This window comes from Amphiura filiformis, chromosome 11 (assembly GCF_039555335.1).
Source record: "Amphiura filiformis chromosome 11, Afil_fr2py, whole genome shotgun sequence".
In the NCBI taxonomy this organism is placed as follows: Eukaryota; Metazoa; Echinodermata; class Ophiuroidea; order Amphilepidida; family Amphiuridae; genus Amphiura; species Amphiura filiformis.
Window position 1 is genome coordinate 4,928,409 of NC_092638.1, and position 17,741 is coordinate 4,946,149.

A 17,741-nucleotide genomic window follows, 5' to 3' on the forward strand; every position below is an offset into this window, starting at 1 on the left:
TGATGCCAAACTATGCTAAAAGCCAGGACGTATGTGAAGCTTGATAACCACTGGGCTATTCCAGTTGAAATCCATACACTCCCTATATAAGACATGATCTTAATCTTCCACATAGGGAGTGTTTAATTTCAAATGGGGTTACTTGAATAGCTGGCTCCATTTGAAATTCACACCCCCTGTGTGGGAGATTAATGTCATGTCTTCCATAGGGGGTGTATAGATTTCAACTGGAATAACCCATTCAGCCCTATTGAATCCACTTGACCTGAATGTTAACACAACATTTTGAATCCAAGTCACTGATCAGTTATTTCAATAATTTTTGAACACATTATTATAAGTTAAAAAACATGAAAGCTGCACCAAATATCACATTATTCAAGTGCAATAACTTCTGTTGAGTATAATGTTATACATAATAATATCATGTATCAAAACATAGGTTACAGATCAAATTATTGATACCATACAAAAAGCATGACTTACGTTACTGTTCACAACTGATATTGATCATACTCATTATTTTATCAAAACATTTATCATGTTTACACTATGAGCCATATAACCTCATCCCTAATGGCATAGCTCAATGACCTCCATTAACAAACATAGCTCAAAATTTGACCTCAAGTTGTGGAGTATGAGGTTTTGTACCCAATACGATCATAGGTCATTCTATGCATGTAGAAGCCTATTGAGGTTAAAGAACTGCATATTGGCAGATGAGTATGTTTTGGATCCAAGTGTTAGGTAAGGTCTTGTTTTACAAAATAACAGTGCTCAATCATCTACTTACTCACTCATAAGAATGCAATCAACATTTTATGTCACTTATCGTTGTACCAACTCATCAAATTTTCCTTCCCCATTTTTTATCCGTCATATTACCTTAATTTTCATTATAATGATAAATAAAGTACATTCTGCAATCTACACAAGTCTGGTATAAAGTAATTTAGAGATGATAATCTTTCTATGTGTGTTCATTTCATTATGAATCATTCTTTCGAACATAAATAAATTATCAAAATAAAATACAATAAACATAATTTTTCACCAGGTTCGCTGTTTTTTTCAAAAATAAAATATATTCTAGAAAATGGTTGGCTCCCATTTAGGTAAACCTATTTAAATTTCACACTCACTGAGTGCAAGATTAAGGCCTTGTCTTCCATAGGGGGTGCATGGAATTCAACTGGAATAACCCTTTAGAACCAGTTTGCTCCCAAGTTACAGACCTGAATATACACTATGGACCACAATGGCCTCATCCCAATGGCATAGTTCAATAAAACCTCAATTAAACAATAATAGGGCAAAATTTAACATCAAGTTAGAGAGTATGAGTTATTGTACCCACATTTTCAAAGGTCATTCAATGAATGAACAAATGTATTAGGGTTAAAGAAATGTGCCCTGACTAAATGAGCATGTTGTGGATCCTAGTGATATTAGCTTTGTAGAGAAATGCTAATAATGCTAAAAAACCTGAAAAACAGTGTGAAATCATGGTAAAATAGCTCAAATTACACTGAAAATAAAATAAAATGTGTAAATTTGAACAACAGAAAAAGCTGAAATCAGCTGACAATTTTCAGGTCTGAAAGTTACAACATAGCAGATGATGTATTTGTTTTTATTTACGAGGCAAATGTTTCTGACTGCTTTTGTTACCTAGGTAAAATGTAATATTCTAGGAAGTAATTATCATAGCAAATGACTTGTTGGCGTGTGGATACCAGTCTTAACCTGCATTATAACAACAATCCGATGCATACATCACCGCCGTTAAACAATGAGGATTAACCCAATTAAACAGAGGTTTAACCCAGTTAAACAATGAGAGGTTTAACCCAAGAACATGTCATTCGTTTAGGCCTAAAAAAATTGTTTGATAGTGTAACTTAAAAAAAAAATTAGGGTAGGTAGGTAGGTAGGTAGGTAGGTATTTTTATTATTATTATTATTTTTACTTTTAAAGCTGTAAATTGCATTTGATAAAGCCTTGAAACTTTATTTCTTGGTTTTTTTTTATATTATATTATTTTTTATTATTTTGTTTATTTATTTATTTTATTTTTTTGCAAAAGAAAAGAAGTCAGGGTCGGGCCTAATTTTAGTGTAGGTCGGATTACGGCAATCAAACAATTTTTTAGGACTTATCATCTCATAAAATGTCTCATATAATTAATGTGTTCAATTAACTGTTTAGTATCGAGCAGAATTCAAGTAATCATTTGAAACATTGATTGATAATGCTTGAACCGCTATCATTCAATCCAACCTAATGATAGCTTTTAAATATTGAGAGGCTTTGAACTACAATATTTAATATGAAAGGGAATAAACATATTCATAATAAATTAATGACATGATATTAAGGTTTTTTAAACAAAGCTGAGGACCGCCTGAACATAAAATGATGTTATATGCTAGTGGTTTTAATTACAAAAATAAATAGTTGAGAGGAAAGGACTCCCCAATATAATTGGCTATTCTGTTTAAAATCCACACTATCCCTGTGGAAGATTTAGCTAAAGTCTACCACAGAGGGAGAATCAAGTTTGAATAGAATAGACAATTGGGTAACTTCCATTTGAAATACTCACTCCAGTTGTTGAAGATATAGGTAAAGCCATAATACAGGGGGAGTATGGGTTTCAAAATGATGAACTCTGGCCAATTACATTTGAAAAACATACTCCCTCTGTGGAAGATATTTCCAAAATCTACCACAGGGGGAATGTGGATTTCAACTGGAATAGCCAAATGCCACAGATTATAGTTGTGCTGTGCAGTGAGTATATCCAAAAAATTCACCCGAATAAGGAAATAAATTGTGATTGAGTATTTGAGTTACATGGAAAATAACAGAAATATTGCACTGTTTCAATATTTCACATCAAGATGAAATGTGATCAATCAAAACTGAATTTTTTTATCTATACCTCAAAAATAATTTTCACATAAAGAGACTTGTAGTTACAGCTGGGTGACCTTCTACACAACTTGGATTCGTCGCTTGCTTTCTGCCAAACCGAATTCAATTCAGATGTCACTCTTTGAATGAAAACCCTTTCAAATTATCTCCTATATTGAAAAGTTTTATTTAAAATCATGAAAAATGAAACCCCATTGAAATAACAGTACAATATAATCACTGAATGCCTGCCTGCCTGCTTGAACATGTGATAAATAGCATTTAATTACCACAAATTGAGTACATTTTTATGACTACATGGCACAGGCCAGTTCCATTTGTTGCTATAACATAATTTAGTTCAAATGAGTATATTAATCATGATGCTAAATGTTTAAAATGAATCTGCTAATAATTAATAATAATAGTAAAACATCAGGGGTTCTATGCAAATTTTGGTATAAGCCAAGGTCACATGCACTCTAGTCAAAGCATCTACGGGAAATTGCAGATGTTAATGACACTAATAATTTCAATGTTTTTTTTTTATGCAGAGGAAGACGCACATACTTGTAAACAATTTCCTTCTGACATTGACTTATCTGACCCCAGACAAGCAACACCCATCATACTGTCTCCAAAGTAATAATACAATACTTGCAAATATTGAGGGGTCAAAAGTACAAAAAATGCCATTTAATGATACACAATTTTCGTACTGGCCTTCATGCATTAGTGATACACTTAGAGCTTTACATTTTTGCTGATAACAGTTTCTGTGGCTATAGCTTCATTATGGCTATACAATCATAAGGTGCCCAGTGTTGTCAGAATTATTTTGGTACCAAAATCTCATTTTGGCCAAAAATGCACTTAGGGCCTTTTGGCTCTGACCCCATGCAGGATATCAATCCTGCCGGTGACCCCTTGATATTTGCAAGTACTGTATTATTGCTTTGGAGACAGTATGACTGGTGTTGCTTGTTTGGGGTCAGATAAGACAATGTCAGAAGGATTAGGATTAAACTTGGTGAAACATAATATTTTTTTAATTAAAAAAAATGCTACTGCTCCCAAAGTGAAAGACAGTACATCGTGGTAATTAATAAAGCAGGTACTAACTCCTGATTTGGGGGGTTTGTTATCAAAGTACACTGCAGAATCTACAAGTAAACCACACAGCAGATATTTCCTCTACATGGAGGATGGCAATTTATTTCTTGCATATTAGGCCCTAGCTACTATGGGCAATTTGCAGGGAGGAGATAAGATTAACTGACCACTTATAGGTTTGAATTTCAACCTGTCTAATCATGAAGCTCCTGTGGACCAGTGAGTAAGGCACAGGCCTCCTAAACCGGAGGTCTTGGGTTTGATTCCTAGGCAGGATCACTTTTTCTATTTGTCTCCTTTATTATATGTGACAGTGAACCTGGTGAAAAATTATGTTTATTACAGCAGATAATCCCTTTATACCCTATACTGCTCCAGCAGTAAAATACACTATCTGTTGTATTAACATTTTACATCCATCTGACTTGGGTGACCAGAATACCAGACCTTGTAGATTGCAAATCATTACATTATGTAACTATTCATGTACAGCTCATATTTCTACAGTAGCAGCACCAGAAAAATGGCTCATCTTCGACTTTACCCCAACCCATTTCCCCAGTCAAAATAAAAAATGCTTAATTTTAGAGAGTTTTGACTTTCCCCATTATTCTTTTCCCCACTTCTTCCCTCCCCAAGAACATAATTGCTAGTGTTGATAGTGCCCATCACTGCATTTCTAACTTCATAATTTGTAATTTTTGGAAAGGTTCATTTTATGAGTGTTCACATGAAAATCTAAATATTTACAATGTACAAAAAACAATTTCTTTTTGTTTTTCTTCCTTTTCTAATCAGTTACAACTGATCTTACTATGCGAGGCAAACTGGACTTAAATATATTTATATAAAACTTAAGGAAATTGGATTAAAAATCCAAAGTTTGGGTGCTTCTTTTCAACCCTAATAATAGAAATGTTACAACCTCACCTCCTGTGAACAAAGTTCAATACAACTTCAAATGTTACAGGAAGAAAGTGAACTCTAAATGTATAGACAGTTCTAGACAGCACTGGTCATCAATGGCTGTTCTGGGAATGAGACTACTTTAGCAGAGCTTTAAGCTCCGATATTATAATAAAAAATAAAACGTGTATAACTGCTGCTGACTGCATTCTTTTTTATCAAGCACCTTGAAAATAAATTTATAAAAAAATCTATTAAAATTATACGGTTTTCAGAAATTGTAAAACTAGATTAGCTAGAATGAGAATACATAAAATATGGAAGAAAAAGTTAAATTGGTAACGAGTGGGATATGCTGGTAAGACAGGAGTTTATGTGGGTGTGTGCATGTATGTGGGGTGTGTATGCCTTTGCCATCAATTGTGGACATTTGTATGAAAACACATCTTCAAACATAGACTCACACAATACCGCCAGCAGATGGTTCCAAACTTATATGCCATACACAACAAACACAATTACAGTTGCACATCCTCTTTTGGTTAGGCACATCTATGGTTGCCCTGTACTATTGCATCTATTTTGAATTGACAAAAATTAAGCACAAAAATTTGTGGCAAATGTCCTCTGTATGGCGAGTGAAAACAGTCTGCACTTGCATGCACACTGTGCATTGCACAGTCCTCATTTGATGGCAAACGTGTGCGGTGTTTGTTATTGTTTGTACATGCAATTGCAATTAAACATGAATGAAAATGTGTTATCGAACCAATTCAACCGCAGACTGTAGTTTACCTGTAGACTGTACATATATTTTCCAATTGAAATCCATACACCCCATGGAATACATGACCTTAATCTTCCACACAGGGGGTGTAGGTTTCAAACAGAGTCATTCATTCAGGCGACTCCATTTGAAGTTCACACTCCCTGTGTGGAAGATTAAGGTCATGTCTTTTACAGGGGGTGTATAAATTTCAACTGGAACAGCCCAATTGTTGGCAAGTGTGTGGGGTGTGTGTGTATCTGTGATATGTGGGTGTAATATTCATTCCGTTGTTTGTCCCCTTCACATATATGAGACACTCAAAATGATTATGGAACAATAGAAGTTATATTCTTCATGACATTTTTCAATAATCTTAACCTCCATGGGCACCATGGGAAAACAATGTGAACAATATTTCATACAAATCATGACCTCTTCATTCATTCATTCATTACTCATTGTTATTACTTTGTTATAAGTGGGGCGGGATATTCTTAGGTTCAACTTTGACATTATATCACTACACTATGAACACTCAGGAATGTTACCAACAAGATGACATAACTTGTTGTACTAGATCTACAGATTACAAATGGATGCTGATGTCAACTAGAACAATGGGTCCATTATTGGTCTAATAATTACAACCAATTTACTGTGTCAGTGGCCCACCATGGCCCTATTAGGTACCAGTGAGACCACCAACTGTACCCAATTTACTGTGTTAGTGACTGTCAGACTTGGTCATGAAAAACCTGTTGTTATCAGGGCACTAATTGGCTGCCTGCTGGCAGGTTGCACCATCATGGCCCCTACTAGGCCCAAGTGAAGCCACCCCACTATGGCCATTATAGGCCCAAGTGAGGTCGCCCCACGATGGCCCTACTAGGCCCAAGTGAGGTCACCCAACGATGGCCCTACTAAGCCCAAGTGAGGTCACCCAACGATGGCCCTACTAGGCCCAAGTGAGGTCACCCAACGATGGCCCTACTAGGCCCAAGTGAGGTCACCCAACGATGGCCATCCTTAGCCAAGTGAAACCCCCCCACTATGGCCATTATAGGCCCAAGTGAGGTCACACCACAATGATCCTACTAGGCCCAAGTGAGGTCACACCACAATGGTCCTACTAGGCCCAAGTGAGGACATTCCACTATGGCCCTACTAGGCCCACGCGAGGCCAACCTATTTGAGGACACCAACTTAGCCATGCTTTCTCTAACATATTTCACACAACACAAATTTAATTCATTATGGAAAGGCTTATTCAACATTTATCTTATAGAGAATCAAAAGTTGATGTATAAGGTCATTCAAATATTGCACACCCATCTCTGTTACACCAGTTCAGATTTTGAAGATCTAGCAGAATTATTTGGGAGCGATTGCCGAATAGGGTGCAACTCTACTAGTCTTATTACAAGACTGCCCTACCCCAACCCTAAACCCTAACCCTAAACTCCGTAAATGAGGACTGGACTCAAGTCTAGTAAGTTGCACCCTATTCGGTAATTGTACCATTATTTGAATGACCCTTGTATATTAAATTTTACTAACACTACCCACAGTTCTTAAAAAAACATCAACTCACTGACTGTAACAAGAACTGAATGAAAGCCCACTATATAAAAGGCAGAGTCGAGACCTACAAAAATTAACAGATTTTATATCTGGTAATAAGTTTACTACCATGTTTTTTTTTGTTAAGTACTTTCCAATTTATAGTAAAATTTGTCGCAACTGGACAGCACCCGATCAAATCACAAATGTATCAAATATAAGTTTATCACAACGAGGACAGAATGTGAAAAAATAGGGGAAGAGCGATGTTATCGATACAACAAGAAAGAAAGAGTTTGATTCTTGTCTTTAGGATTCATTCATTCATTCATATTTTGAATCTCATTTTTCTTGTTACATCAATTTTGATTGTCACACAGAAATTTTTTATTCATGATTCTTACATTGGACTATTCCAGTTAAAATCCATACAACCCCAAGTGTGATTTTCAAATCGGGTTACATGAATGGGTGATTCCCATTTGAAATCTACACCCCCTGTGTGGGAGATTAATTTCATGTCTTTCATCCATGTATAGGTGTATGAATTTCAACTGCAACAGCCCAATGGTTACCAAGCAATGTGGAAAAAGTAATTTCTTCCATTATGCTAGTTGTGTGGTGATAAAAAGAATAATTTCTTCATTGATTTTAGTCATTTATTGTTAAAAAAGGGAAAAGTAAGGTTTGGATTAGTTCTTTGGCAAAATAAAAGAATCTGCAGATTAATTTTTTAAAATTAGCCAGAAATAATAATAATTGTCTAACTCTATTTTTTATAACAAAAACAAGATGCAAATTGATGAATATAAAATGTGTCGCAAGCCATCGCATATCAAAATTAAAAGAGGAACCTTTTTCCACTCCGCTTTTATGATCTTACGGTCACTTCACGTAAGCTGACACAGAAAAAATGTCATCTTTAGTCATGAAGTAATACTAGAACAGCCACTCACAGTCTCTTCCCATACGCCAACAAGAATGAATGCCTTCATTAGTCATCGCGTAGTACCAGAACAGCCACTTACAGCCACCAGAACATCCACCAGAACAGCCACTTATGATCTCATGGTCTCTTCACATAAGACGACACAGAACGAATGCCTTCTTTAGTCATCATGTAAAACCAGAACAGCCAAGAGCCGACTCGTGCCCCCAGTTTGCCTCGCTCAACTAGTCATTGGATCACACAGAACTTCTTATAATCCGCTTCGATCTCGTCGTCGATTGACGCCGTGTCTGCTACCTTACCTTGAGTGTCGGGCACGAAGGATGCGTAGTTGAGTGATGTACGTTCATAGAAGAGCATGTACGCATTGTCAGTGTCGATCTCATCTTTAAGTTCCTGTAATGGTATAATGGTAATAAAAGGTGAAATAGTATGCTAGTAAACCCCCTGAGCACTACCTGCCGATCTACATGGCCTCGAGCTCTGATTGGTCGATTATGTGATATCACCGCTCAGAATGGAAATTATTCTAACAAAGTTGCTGATTGGTCCAATTGATAATGAAAACTTCTTTTTGACCAATAGGTAGGTAGTTCTCATGGGGTTAAGATGTGAATTGATTTAAACTCATGATTGAACATAACATATCCATAGATTTACCAAGCTTTGTAACATTTGCTGACAAGGACGCCCTCAATATTTTTCAAAATTCTATATGTACTTTAGTAAACTAACATCCCCTGCAAAAGTTCAAGGAAGGTTACGCTGCAAAAGTTTGACATAATAATGGGGACATCGCTGGCTATTTGGTGTGAAAAACATGTTTGTTTTTATGTTAGCACTTTGTTACCTTGGACAAAGGAGCCATATTAAGCTCAACAACAACAACAACAACAACAACAACAACAACAACAACAACAACAACAACAACAACAACAACAACAACAACAATCATCAATTTGATAAATAAAATCTGAAGTATCAAAACAAATACACTTACTTCAAAGCAAACAAAAGTTTAAAAAAAATTCTTATTTTCTGATACAACAAAGTAAGTTTGATTAAACAATTGGGAAGAAATACTTGATTTTGCAAGATTATCAAGGGCAAACAGCCTTTTCAAGTTCAATCTCCTGTTCCTATTTTGATAGACCTTGAAACAAAAACTTCCTACAATTAGACTTCCTACTTTCAATTTCACATCTGCTACTTATTATGCAAAAAAAAAAAAGAAGGAAATTGAGAGAATTAAGAAAAAAATGGCGGCGTTACCTTGACACTGCTGTCGTTGTAACAATACCACTTGTTGTTAGGATTCACTCCATAGGCAACGTAATGACCACCTCCAAGGATACCTGTATGACACTGTAAACAAAAACATTTAAATCAGAAATTTATTAATAGGTAACATAATGACCACTTGTATGCAGGCCGCGACAAATCGTCTTTCTGATAGCCCAGTGCAATCAATTTTTTTGTTGGGCAATTATAACTCTGTAGAGCTGTTAATCCTGTTCTAGAGTCCTAGTAAAGCTTACAGAGTATTTATATAAAACTTGGCATGATCACAGAAATAAATAAAAAACAGTCAAAAACTTCTTGAATCAGTACTCAAATATTTTGATGATGCCTTGCCGTTATGTGACGTATTGGTATATATGGTAGTTACGCCAATTATAGAATCTGTTTTGCGCATATATATTTAATGACATCAATGACGTCAGCTGTCTGTGATTTACATATATGTACGGATTGAGACATAAGTGGTTGGCAAAAATACGTAAATCGTGTGACTTTACTGACAAAATTTCACATAAATGTAAATTATTTTCCACAAGAAACAAACAGTAGTAAATAAAATGTTTATTTTTTGCAGTGCTTTTTATGAATACTCATTTATGTATCAACTTAACGGAGAAAAAGAATTGTTGACAATGCCGGGAATAGGAGCAATTTTGGGGCGATATCAGGCAACCAATTTTTGATTATTGCCTGCCTGATAGGGCAAGTTAAAAATTTAAATTTGTTGCGACCTGCCTGTATGACACTGTAAACAAAAACAGGTATATGAGAAATATATCAATAAATACAATTTTAAGGCGAGTGGGATGGCAGGAGCTTTATTTTTTAGCATTTAACTAAAAACTGTATTGTACTTCTTTATATTAATACATTGATCCTATAGATATAGTCACTGAAGTCAACAATCACATTTCTATATCCATAAGTCTTGCGGTTGTTGAGGCTAATAACACATCAAAACGTTTTATCATGTTTTGGGTGTTCCCCAAGAAAAATCATGCATATCAGCCTGAGGCAGAAATGATACCCCTTATATCAAACCCTTCAGATCTATTTTATGAAACCCATACAATTCCTCTTGTATGTCAGCTTTATTTCTCTCAATAGTAAACAAAATATACATGTATAAGTCTTCCAAAGAACCCAATACAGAATTGACTTACCACAACGGCATACAGGTTATATAAAGGCCTCTGATCGTCTTCATCACCGCACATCAACAGCGGGTGCGCATCTGTAGCATCAACGGGAGGACTTAGCTGCGACTTTGATCGTATCAGAGGAGGATGAGCTCTTCCTCCTTCAGCACCTTCCACAAATGAACCATCGTCTCCCTCGTCAAAGTCTGTCTTAATGTTCAGAGGCTCAGGGAGGGCACTTGGTCTTGACACTGACGACGTCACCATTTCTTCTGTTCTTTGGTTTTCATCTTCAATTTCTGATACCTCTTTCACTGTATCAGTTATTTCAGATTGTGCTGCTAGTTTTGTTCCTGAATTATCGTCATCAACGTCCATATCTACTTCGTCTGACGCACCAGCGTCTTCGTTGCATTTTTGCGATGAAGGTGAGCCTTGCTGCTCTGTTTGAGAATCATCTACTACTTTGATTGTGCTAATATTGATGCCTGATTTGGGCCCTAAACTATCGGCCTCTGATGTTTGAGTCTCTGTGTCCTTTTTCAACGGTGTTTGAATGCCCGCGGGGCTTACAATATTGCAGGTTACCCTTGGGGCCAGAAAGTTGGAAGGGTCAAAGTTGTGCTTTGGGAACTTGACTATCTTCTGGGATTTCACCCATCGACCATTCACAAACTGGAATCGCTTCATGTGGACAATCTGAAAACAGAAGAATATGAGTATAATATAAGGCTACACAATTTTATTCAACATAATGATTGGCGAAGTTAGCTCAATCGATACGGCGTTCCGACTATTCTGCGAGATGTTGCAGGTTTGAACCCTGATAGTGGTTAATACGCTCTCATGTAAAAATTGAGTTAACTTGAAATTCCCCTGGACAAGGAACTTGCTGCTAATTGTCTTGCTGTAACCCGTACGAAACTCGGGGAGCTGATCCTGGCTGCGAAGGACAACTGTGGAATGTCTAGGGTGTGCGCTTCTTTGCTTCAAGTCCCTAGGTGTTATTGTTTAATGGTCTATATGGAATAATATTGGGCCGTAGTAGTCAGCAACAACCGGTAATGTGTGCTGAGGCTTGTGGATCAAAGTCTACAAGTTAAATACAAAAGCCAATTTAACTGATTTAAAATGTAAAGCCTGGTTCACATGATTTTGGTGTGGACCAGGAGCCAAAGTGTTATGATCATTGAGTAAATGGCTCCTGGGTGCCTACTATTTCGAGGCTAGCTTACCAGCTAATGACATTTACAGAGCTAAAGGTTTAAGTTTTGCAAAACAAAATGTCAAATTGGTATCAGCAGATTTCATTGGCTACGAATGGTGGAATTAGTAATATTGCAAAAGCTTTAATATGTTTATTTTGCTTTATTTCATTGTTTTTTAGTCACCAAAACCAGACAAATACCAAATTTTACGTAGATGTTGACAATAAAAGTTCTTTCAGACAGACAGGCTGAAGGATATTTAAAAATAAATTGTAAGCTGTGCAGCTACATCCTAAACTGCATGCTAGCCATAGGCTTCAACATAAAAAATATGCAATTTTTGAGAGATTTTTCTCAAAATATCACGAGATATCTTAAGAACCACTGAATCAATACTAAGCTTGTTTGTACTCAATTTAATGCATTTTTCATGCTGATTTCAAATATGGTCATGAAAATTTACAATATTATTCTGAAATTTTTTGAATTAAAAAAAAATTGAAACTTGTCGTTGACACCCGCATAGAGAGGATTAAATATTCAATATCTTGACATGGTACATTATATTCTCACTCACCAGGATTGGCGGCAATCTCCAGATATCCAGTTTTTTGGCAGCTAGTCTGTGCTGTTTACACTTTGAACAATAGTAGAAATCTTCTTCGCCTAATTCCTCCTCCTTCGTAAACGCCCTCAGGCAGTCGTCCAGGTTGATGGGCTCCGTTTGTAGCCTGCGACTTTTCTCTACGCTTTCGTGTTCGGTTACCACCTAATGAAAACAAGTCACAGCATATATAACAGTCAGGATTCGTATATGGACACGGTTGTAGTACAGTGGGCAGCAGTGGGTGTTGCTACCCTGCACTCACTAATGCCATCCACCACTAAATGGTTATTTTAGTGTTGCTGCCCACCACTCAAAATTCCCAAAACATGATTGTGTGCATCACTTAAAATCATACGTACAGTTCTGATTTCTAAAAATTTGCCAAATGGTTCACTGAACTGAATTTAGTTCTTAACTTCTCTTCATTTTCCTTACCCTTTCTTGTGAAGACTGATAACGTAAGTGTAGAGCTGTTGGGTCCCAGTCTATTGCAAGGAATGCTGTCCCAGACCCAAAGGTTTCTTTATTACATGCTATCTCACACCCACGACAAAACCTGCAATAAAAAACAGGTGCAAATTATTACACATATACATGTACACATGCTTCCAAATAGTTGCTGCTGTTTAGATTGGCCTATTCCAGTTGAAACCCATACATATCGCCACTTTGGTTGTAAGCCATAGCGCCACTTTAGTTGTGTGCCATAGCGCCAATTTGGTTGTGCACAGCAGCATGACTGCCTATCGGTGCCTGTGTACCATGCCATTGTACCGTGCCGTTGTGACAAGATCGCACTCTGATGTTCTAAAAATATGTGTCCAAACAAACTTGGTCAAAAGGTCAATTTGGACACAACTGCACAGTCTCTGATCACCAGATTTTGATGGTAAATCTGACACTTTTTTTAACACACCAGTTTCTCAGTCGTCAACCCAGAAAGTTGATGAATGAGCGCAGCAGTCTACTACTTTCCATAATGGCGAGTGTTAGATGCCTTTCTTACAGAGTTTCTAGTCCACTGTCTGCTGTCTATATAATTCATAAATGTAAAACACTTACAGTCTCTTCTACATACCTGTACCATGGACACCATGCACACATGAGGCCATCCTTCTGCACAGCCTTGAGCACAAAGGGGTAGCTGTGTCGTGGACTGTCCCTGGCAAAGATAACGCACACATGAAAAAGTCATGATCACAGAAACTGTTGCCTGATTGCGACAGGAAGAGAAAGTGTCTTGCCTCTCAAAGGGGATAACAGAACAGTCAACACAGAAGCAAACAACATGCAAATTTGTTATGTACAGCTCCGTATTATCCAGGGATGTGATTCAAAGCTTGCGAAATATCAAGAAAATTGTAAAAAATCCAGAAAAAAAGCGTAAAATTGGACAAATATATCCTAAAACGGGCTGAAAGTCAATAAAATTGTGTAAATTTTGGTCAAAAAAAAAAAATCCTGAAAATCTGGAAAAATCCAGACAAATCACACCCCTAATTATCATAAATAAATGATTGAAAATAAATAAATAATTTCAAAAGGATGGTGCTGAAATTTTGATTGGGAAGTTTTGATAAAATACAGTTCCGCATTATCATAAATAAATGATTGAAAATAAATAAATAATTTCAAAACGGTGGTGCTGAAATTTTCATCGAGGAGTTTTGATAAACTTATAGGTATAATTAGACAAAATTATATGGAATTTTGGTTTTTATGAAAAAAAAAAGCAATTTTGAAAGATAAATGATCAAATGTAAACTCAGCAGACAAGGTCTTCATGTTCAGCACCACCTATTGTTTTCTTTGTTAACTGTATGTATAGTTTAAATACAAATGTGAAAACTATACTTGAAAGTTTTTAAGATTTTAAAGAAATGCTCCTGTAACCTTTAATTTCAACATTCTTGTTCTTTCAACTCTTCATCTGTGCAAAGAAAACTTAACATGTTGTTTTTTTTCTCATGAAATGTATCAGCAAATCAAAATTTGTATAATGCTGTCATTCTAAAACTCACTCTCAGAAGCAGATTACCTCAAACAATTATTTGATATTATCTGACAAAGAATTATAAACTTGTATTAAAAATTTCATCTGATAGAATATCTGAATATTATACAAATTAATCAATAATCCGTTATTGATCTTGGACTCCTATTTTTTTTTTTTTTAAAGCAAGCAAGCAAGCAAACATATATTGGGCTATTCCAGTTGAAATCCATAAACCCTCATGAAACACATGACCTTAATCTCCCACACAGGGGGGTGTAGACTTCAAATGGTGTCAGGAAACGCAATTTGAAATACCTACTCCCTGTGTGAAAGATTAAGGATATGTCTTCCATAGGGGGTGTATGGATTTTAACTCGAATAGCCCTTTGCAAGGCATGGAAATGAAAGCATGTAAAATAAAATCTAAAATAGAGGCAAGACAGAATAAACTAAAAACATAAATTATGATGATGCGTCCCACCACATATTGCAACTCAAAATTGTAAGCAACCATACAATAAAATCAGGTCTTTATGTGTTCTCTATGTGGTGGACACATCATGAATGGTAAGAAAAAGTATGTGCACAGAAGGCTAATGACATCCAAGATATCCATTTACCCCATTGGGTACTACTGGCCAAATTATCGCCATCTAAGAGCTATATTGATTGGTTACAAAGAAGCCTATATCATATATTGAGCCAATCAAAGACATGGTAAGAATGGTCAGTAGGGCTGCAGGGGCTTATGCTTTTAAATGATAAGAGATCTAAAAGCTTTATTTTGATTGGTTACTGAGATGATTATATCATATAATGAACCAATGAAAGGCATTGTAAGAAAGAAAGTAGTGCCCATGGAGTTCATTTTTAAGCATCTGTGGGCCTGAACAAGAAAAACCAGGTCAAAGTCCGTAATATCCAATGTTGAAATTTTCAGATATTATGCGCCAAATAATATCATATGCAGGTTGATCTACCTCCAAGCAAAATGGGGCTCATGGTCTACATTGCGTACAAACAGGTGTAACTCGATATTGCAGTGTAGCCAATGTGTAAAGGCTATGCTCTCTCGGAATGGCTTTTACTGCATTTTATAAAGCAACAAATAAGGTGCGCTTCCGTCAGATGATTCATGACGTAATTTCGTTGCTTTCAACACTTGCACTGTTACTACTGAAATATTGATAGCAAACACAATTAATTGATTTGAGACAAGACATCCTGGTCATCATTAGCCTTCTGTACAAAGTTTTGTCCAGCACAACATGCCACAAGACATTATTCCCTATATATCATATTGGTAACCATGCTCGTCTCCATACTTACATGGTTAACAATGGTTTTCTCTTTCATTTTATGCAAGTAACAATTTGATCTCTGATATTTATAAATATTGTCCATCATCCTTGTAACACAATATAAATGATACAACTTTGGAATTATTTTCTTTGTTACATTCAGAATCAATCCAGGTAAATAATTAAATGTTTCAATCTTTCTCAATCTATCTTCTCCTTTCCCTCCGTCCCTTTCACAAACAAACATCCCCTCCCTTTGTAAGGAGCAAATGTAACAAGAAACACTTTTATTAGAGGATTTCACCAACTGTCCTATTAGATTAGCCCCAACTTGTAAAAATCTTACAAAGGAAACCACTGCGCATGCATGCATTGCATGTGTCGGGTATGAGGCAATCAGCCTAAGTCACATATACCCAGGGAATCGCTGGCTGGGCCCACCAAACGCCCGTAGCTACAAGTCGTGCTCTTGTGTATGGCACCCAAGGGGTCTAAGGTTCAAATCCCGGGGGTGCCAAGTCAAAAATTTGTTCATCTTCTCTCCTTCTTCGTTCCTCCTTTCTGTTCCAATAGCCCAAAACCATGTTTAGCGTTAGGGCTATGCTCCATGTTGTTTTACACAAAAATGTGCTTGTTCTGTTTTGGTGTGCTTTATTTTGTTAAGTAAAGTAAGAAGCAGAATCCATTTTAGGTGTAGGAATATTTATGAACTGGGAGGGGCTTAATACTGTTGCCATCTATAGGCAGATCACGAGAGCCATCAATCAACAGCACTGCGTAATTACGTGTTGGGTGCATAAACTACACACATTTTGCTGCTTTGCAGTCTGACACCTGCATTAACAAGTGCCCTTAGAATCTTCGAGTTCATGGGATAACAACTAGCAACAGGACCTGACTAAATATCAACTAGATTCAGCTATGTAAAGGTTTCTTACATATAGTTTGTGTGGTATAGTAAGGCAACATATGTATACATGATACAGGGGAGAACATGGTTGTAACCACAGACTACTACAGACCATTCGCAACCAGTCAAAGTCCCTGTGTTTTGTATGCTATGAATTCTTGCATATTCATGAGGGATGATTGTTCCATTGTGTAGTGTCTAACAATCATGCCAGCATTGCATGCCTTTGCTTTTAAGTGATAGAGCTTTGTGTGTCTTCGCGTTTACGCGAAAGACCGTAAAACTATGCGGTATGTGCATAGCAGTTTCGCCTGTCGCCTTTCATGGAACAATCAGCCCTCAATATCGGGCGATGCTGAGACTTTGGCTGTTTGGAGTGTGTCTGTTATCTCTTTTGTCCATGGTTGTAACTCACCCATCCTCAGCATGATTCTTCTTGATAGTGGTACTCTCCCCTGGGGCAGGGGAACTGACTAGTCTAGCCACCTGCATCCAGACGGCTTTGTACAGTTCCTCATGAGCAGTGGTCGGTGTACAAGGAAGGATGAGTGGAATACCAAATAAACATGGCCGGCTCTTCTGCCATGACAGGAAGTACATGTCCATTCGAATCTGAAATTGAGAGGGGAAATGTTACATGAGCATGCAGTCCTATCTACAATCTGGAGTACTAATTAGAAAATAAAGGTATTGTTTTTAGCTGCTGTCATGCATCTATCGTCTCATATAACAAGGGCGACATCATTATTTTAAGTAAAACAATGAGGCAAAGCCAAGTTGTTTTACGCCAAATGTTTTGCGATAAATGCACAACAGTGCCTAAAAACAATACCTGTATTCTCATTTTTAAACACAATATCTCTTATTTCTGTGCAAACCATTTCCCCACATGACTGAGTATTGGCAGTTTCCTGTACCTGGAAACCACATATATAATAGGTCTCTAAAAAGACATCATTATGTGATACACATTGGCTATTCCCGTTGAAATCCATACAACCAATTGGAGACATGATCTTAATGTCCCACAAAGGGAGTGTGAATTTCAAATGAGGTCACCC

At 36.7% G+C, this 17,741-nt stretch overlaps 1 protein-coding gene across 2 annotated transcripts in view; it reads right to left on the reverse strand.

The window, feature by feature from the left end:
• Positions 1-8,312: 8,312 nt before the first annotated feature.
• LOC140164247 (ubiquitin carboxyl-terminal hydrolase 32-like) overlaps positions 8,313-17,741 on the reverse strand; it is a 62,432-nt gene continuing 53,003 nt past the window's right edge. For both annotated transcript variants that reach the window (XM_072187516.1, XM_072187514.1), the window contains 7 exons: positions 17,096-17,292; positions 13,552-13,635; positions 12,909-13,029; positions 12,444-12,635; positions 10,683-11,357; positions 9,490-9,582; positions 8,313-8,613 (listed from right to left, as the gene is read on the reverse strand). In XM_072187516.1, coding sequence (XP_072043617.1) covers positions 8,446-8,613; positions 9,490-9,582; positions 10,683-11,357; positions 12,444-12,635; positions 12,909-13,029; positions 13,552-13,635; positions 17,096-17,292 — 1,530 coding nt within the window. In that variant the 3' untranslated portion in view covers positions 8,313-8,445. The remainder of the gene's footprint in view (positions 8,614-9,489; positions 9,583-10,682; positions 11,358-12,443; positions 12,636-12,908; positions 13,030-13,551; positions 13,636-17,095; positions 17,293-17,741) is intronic.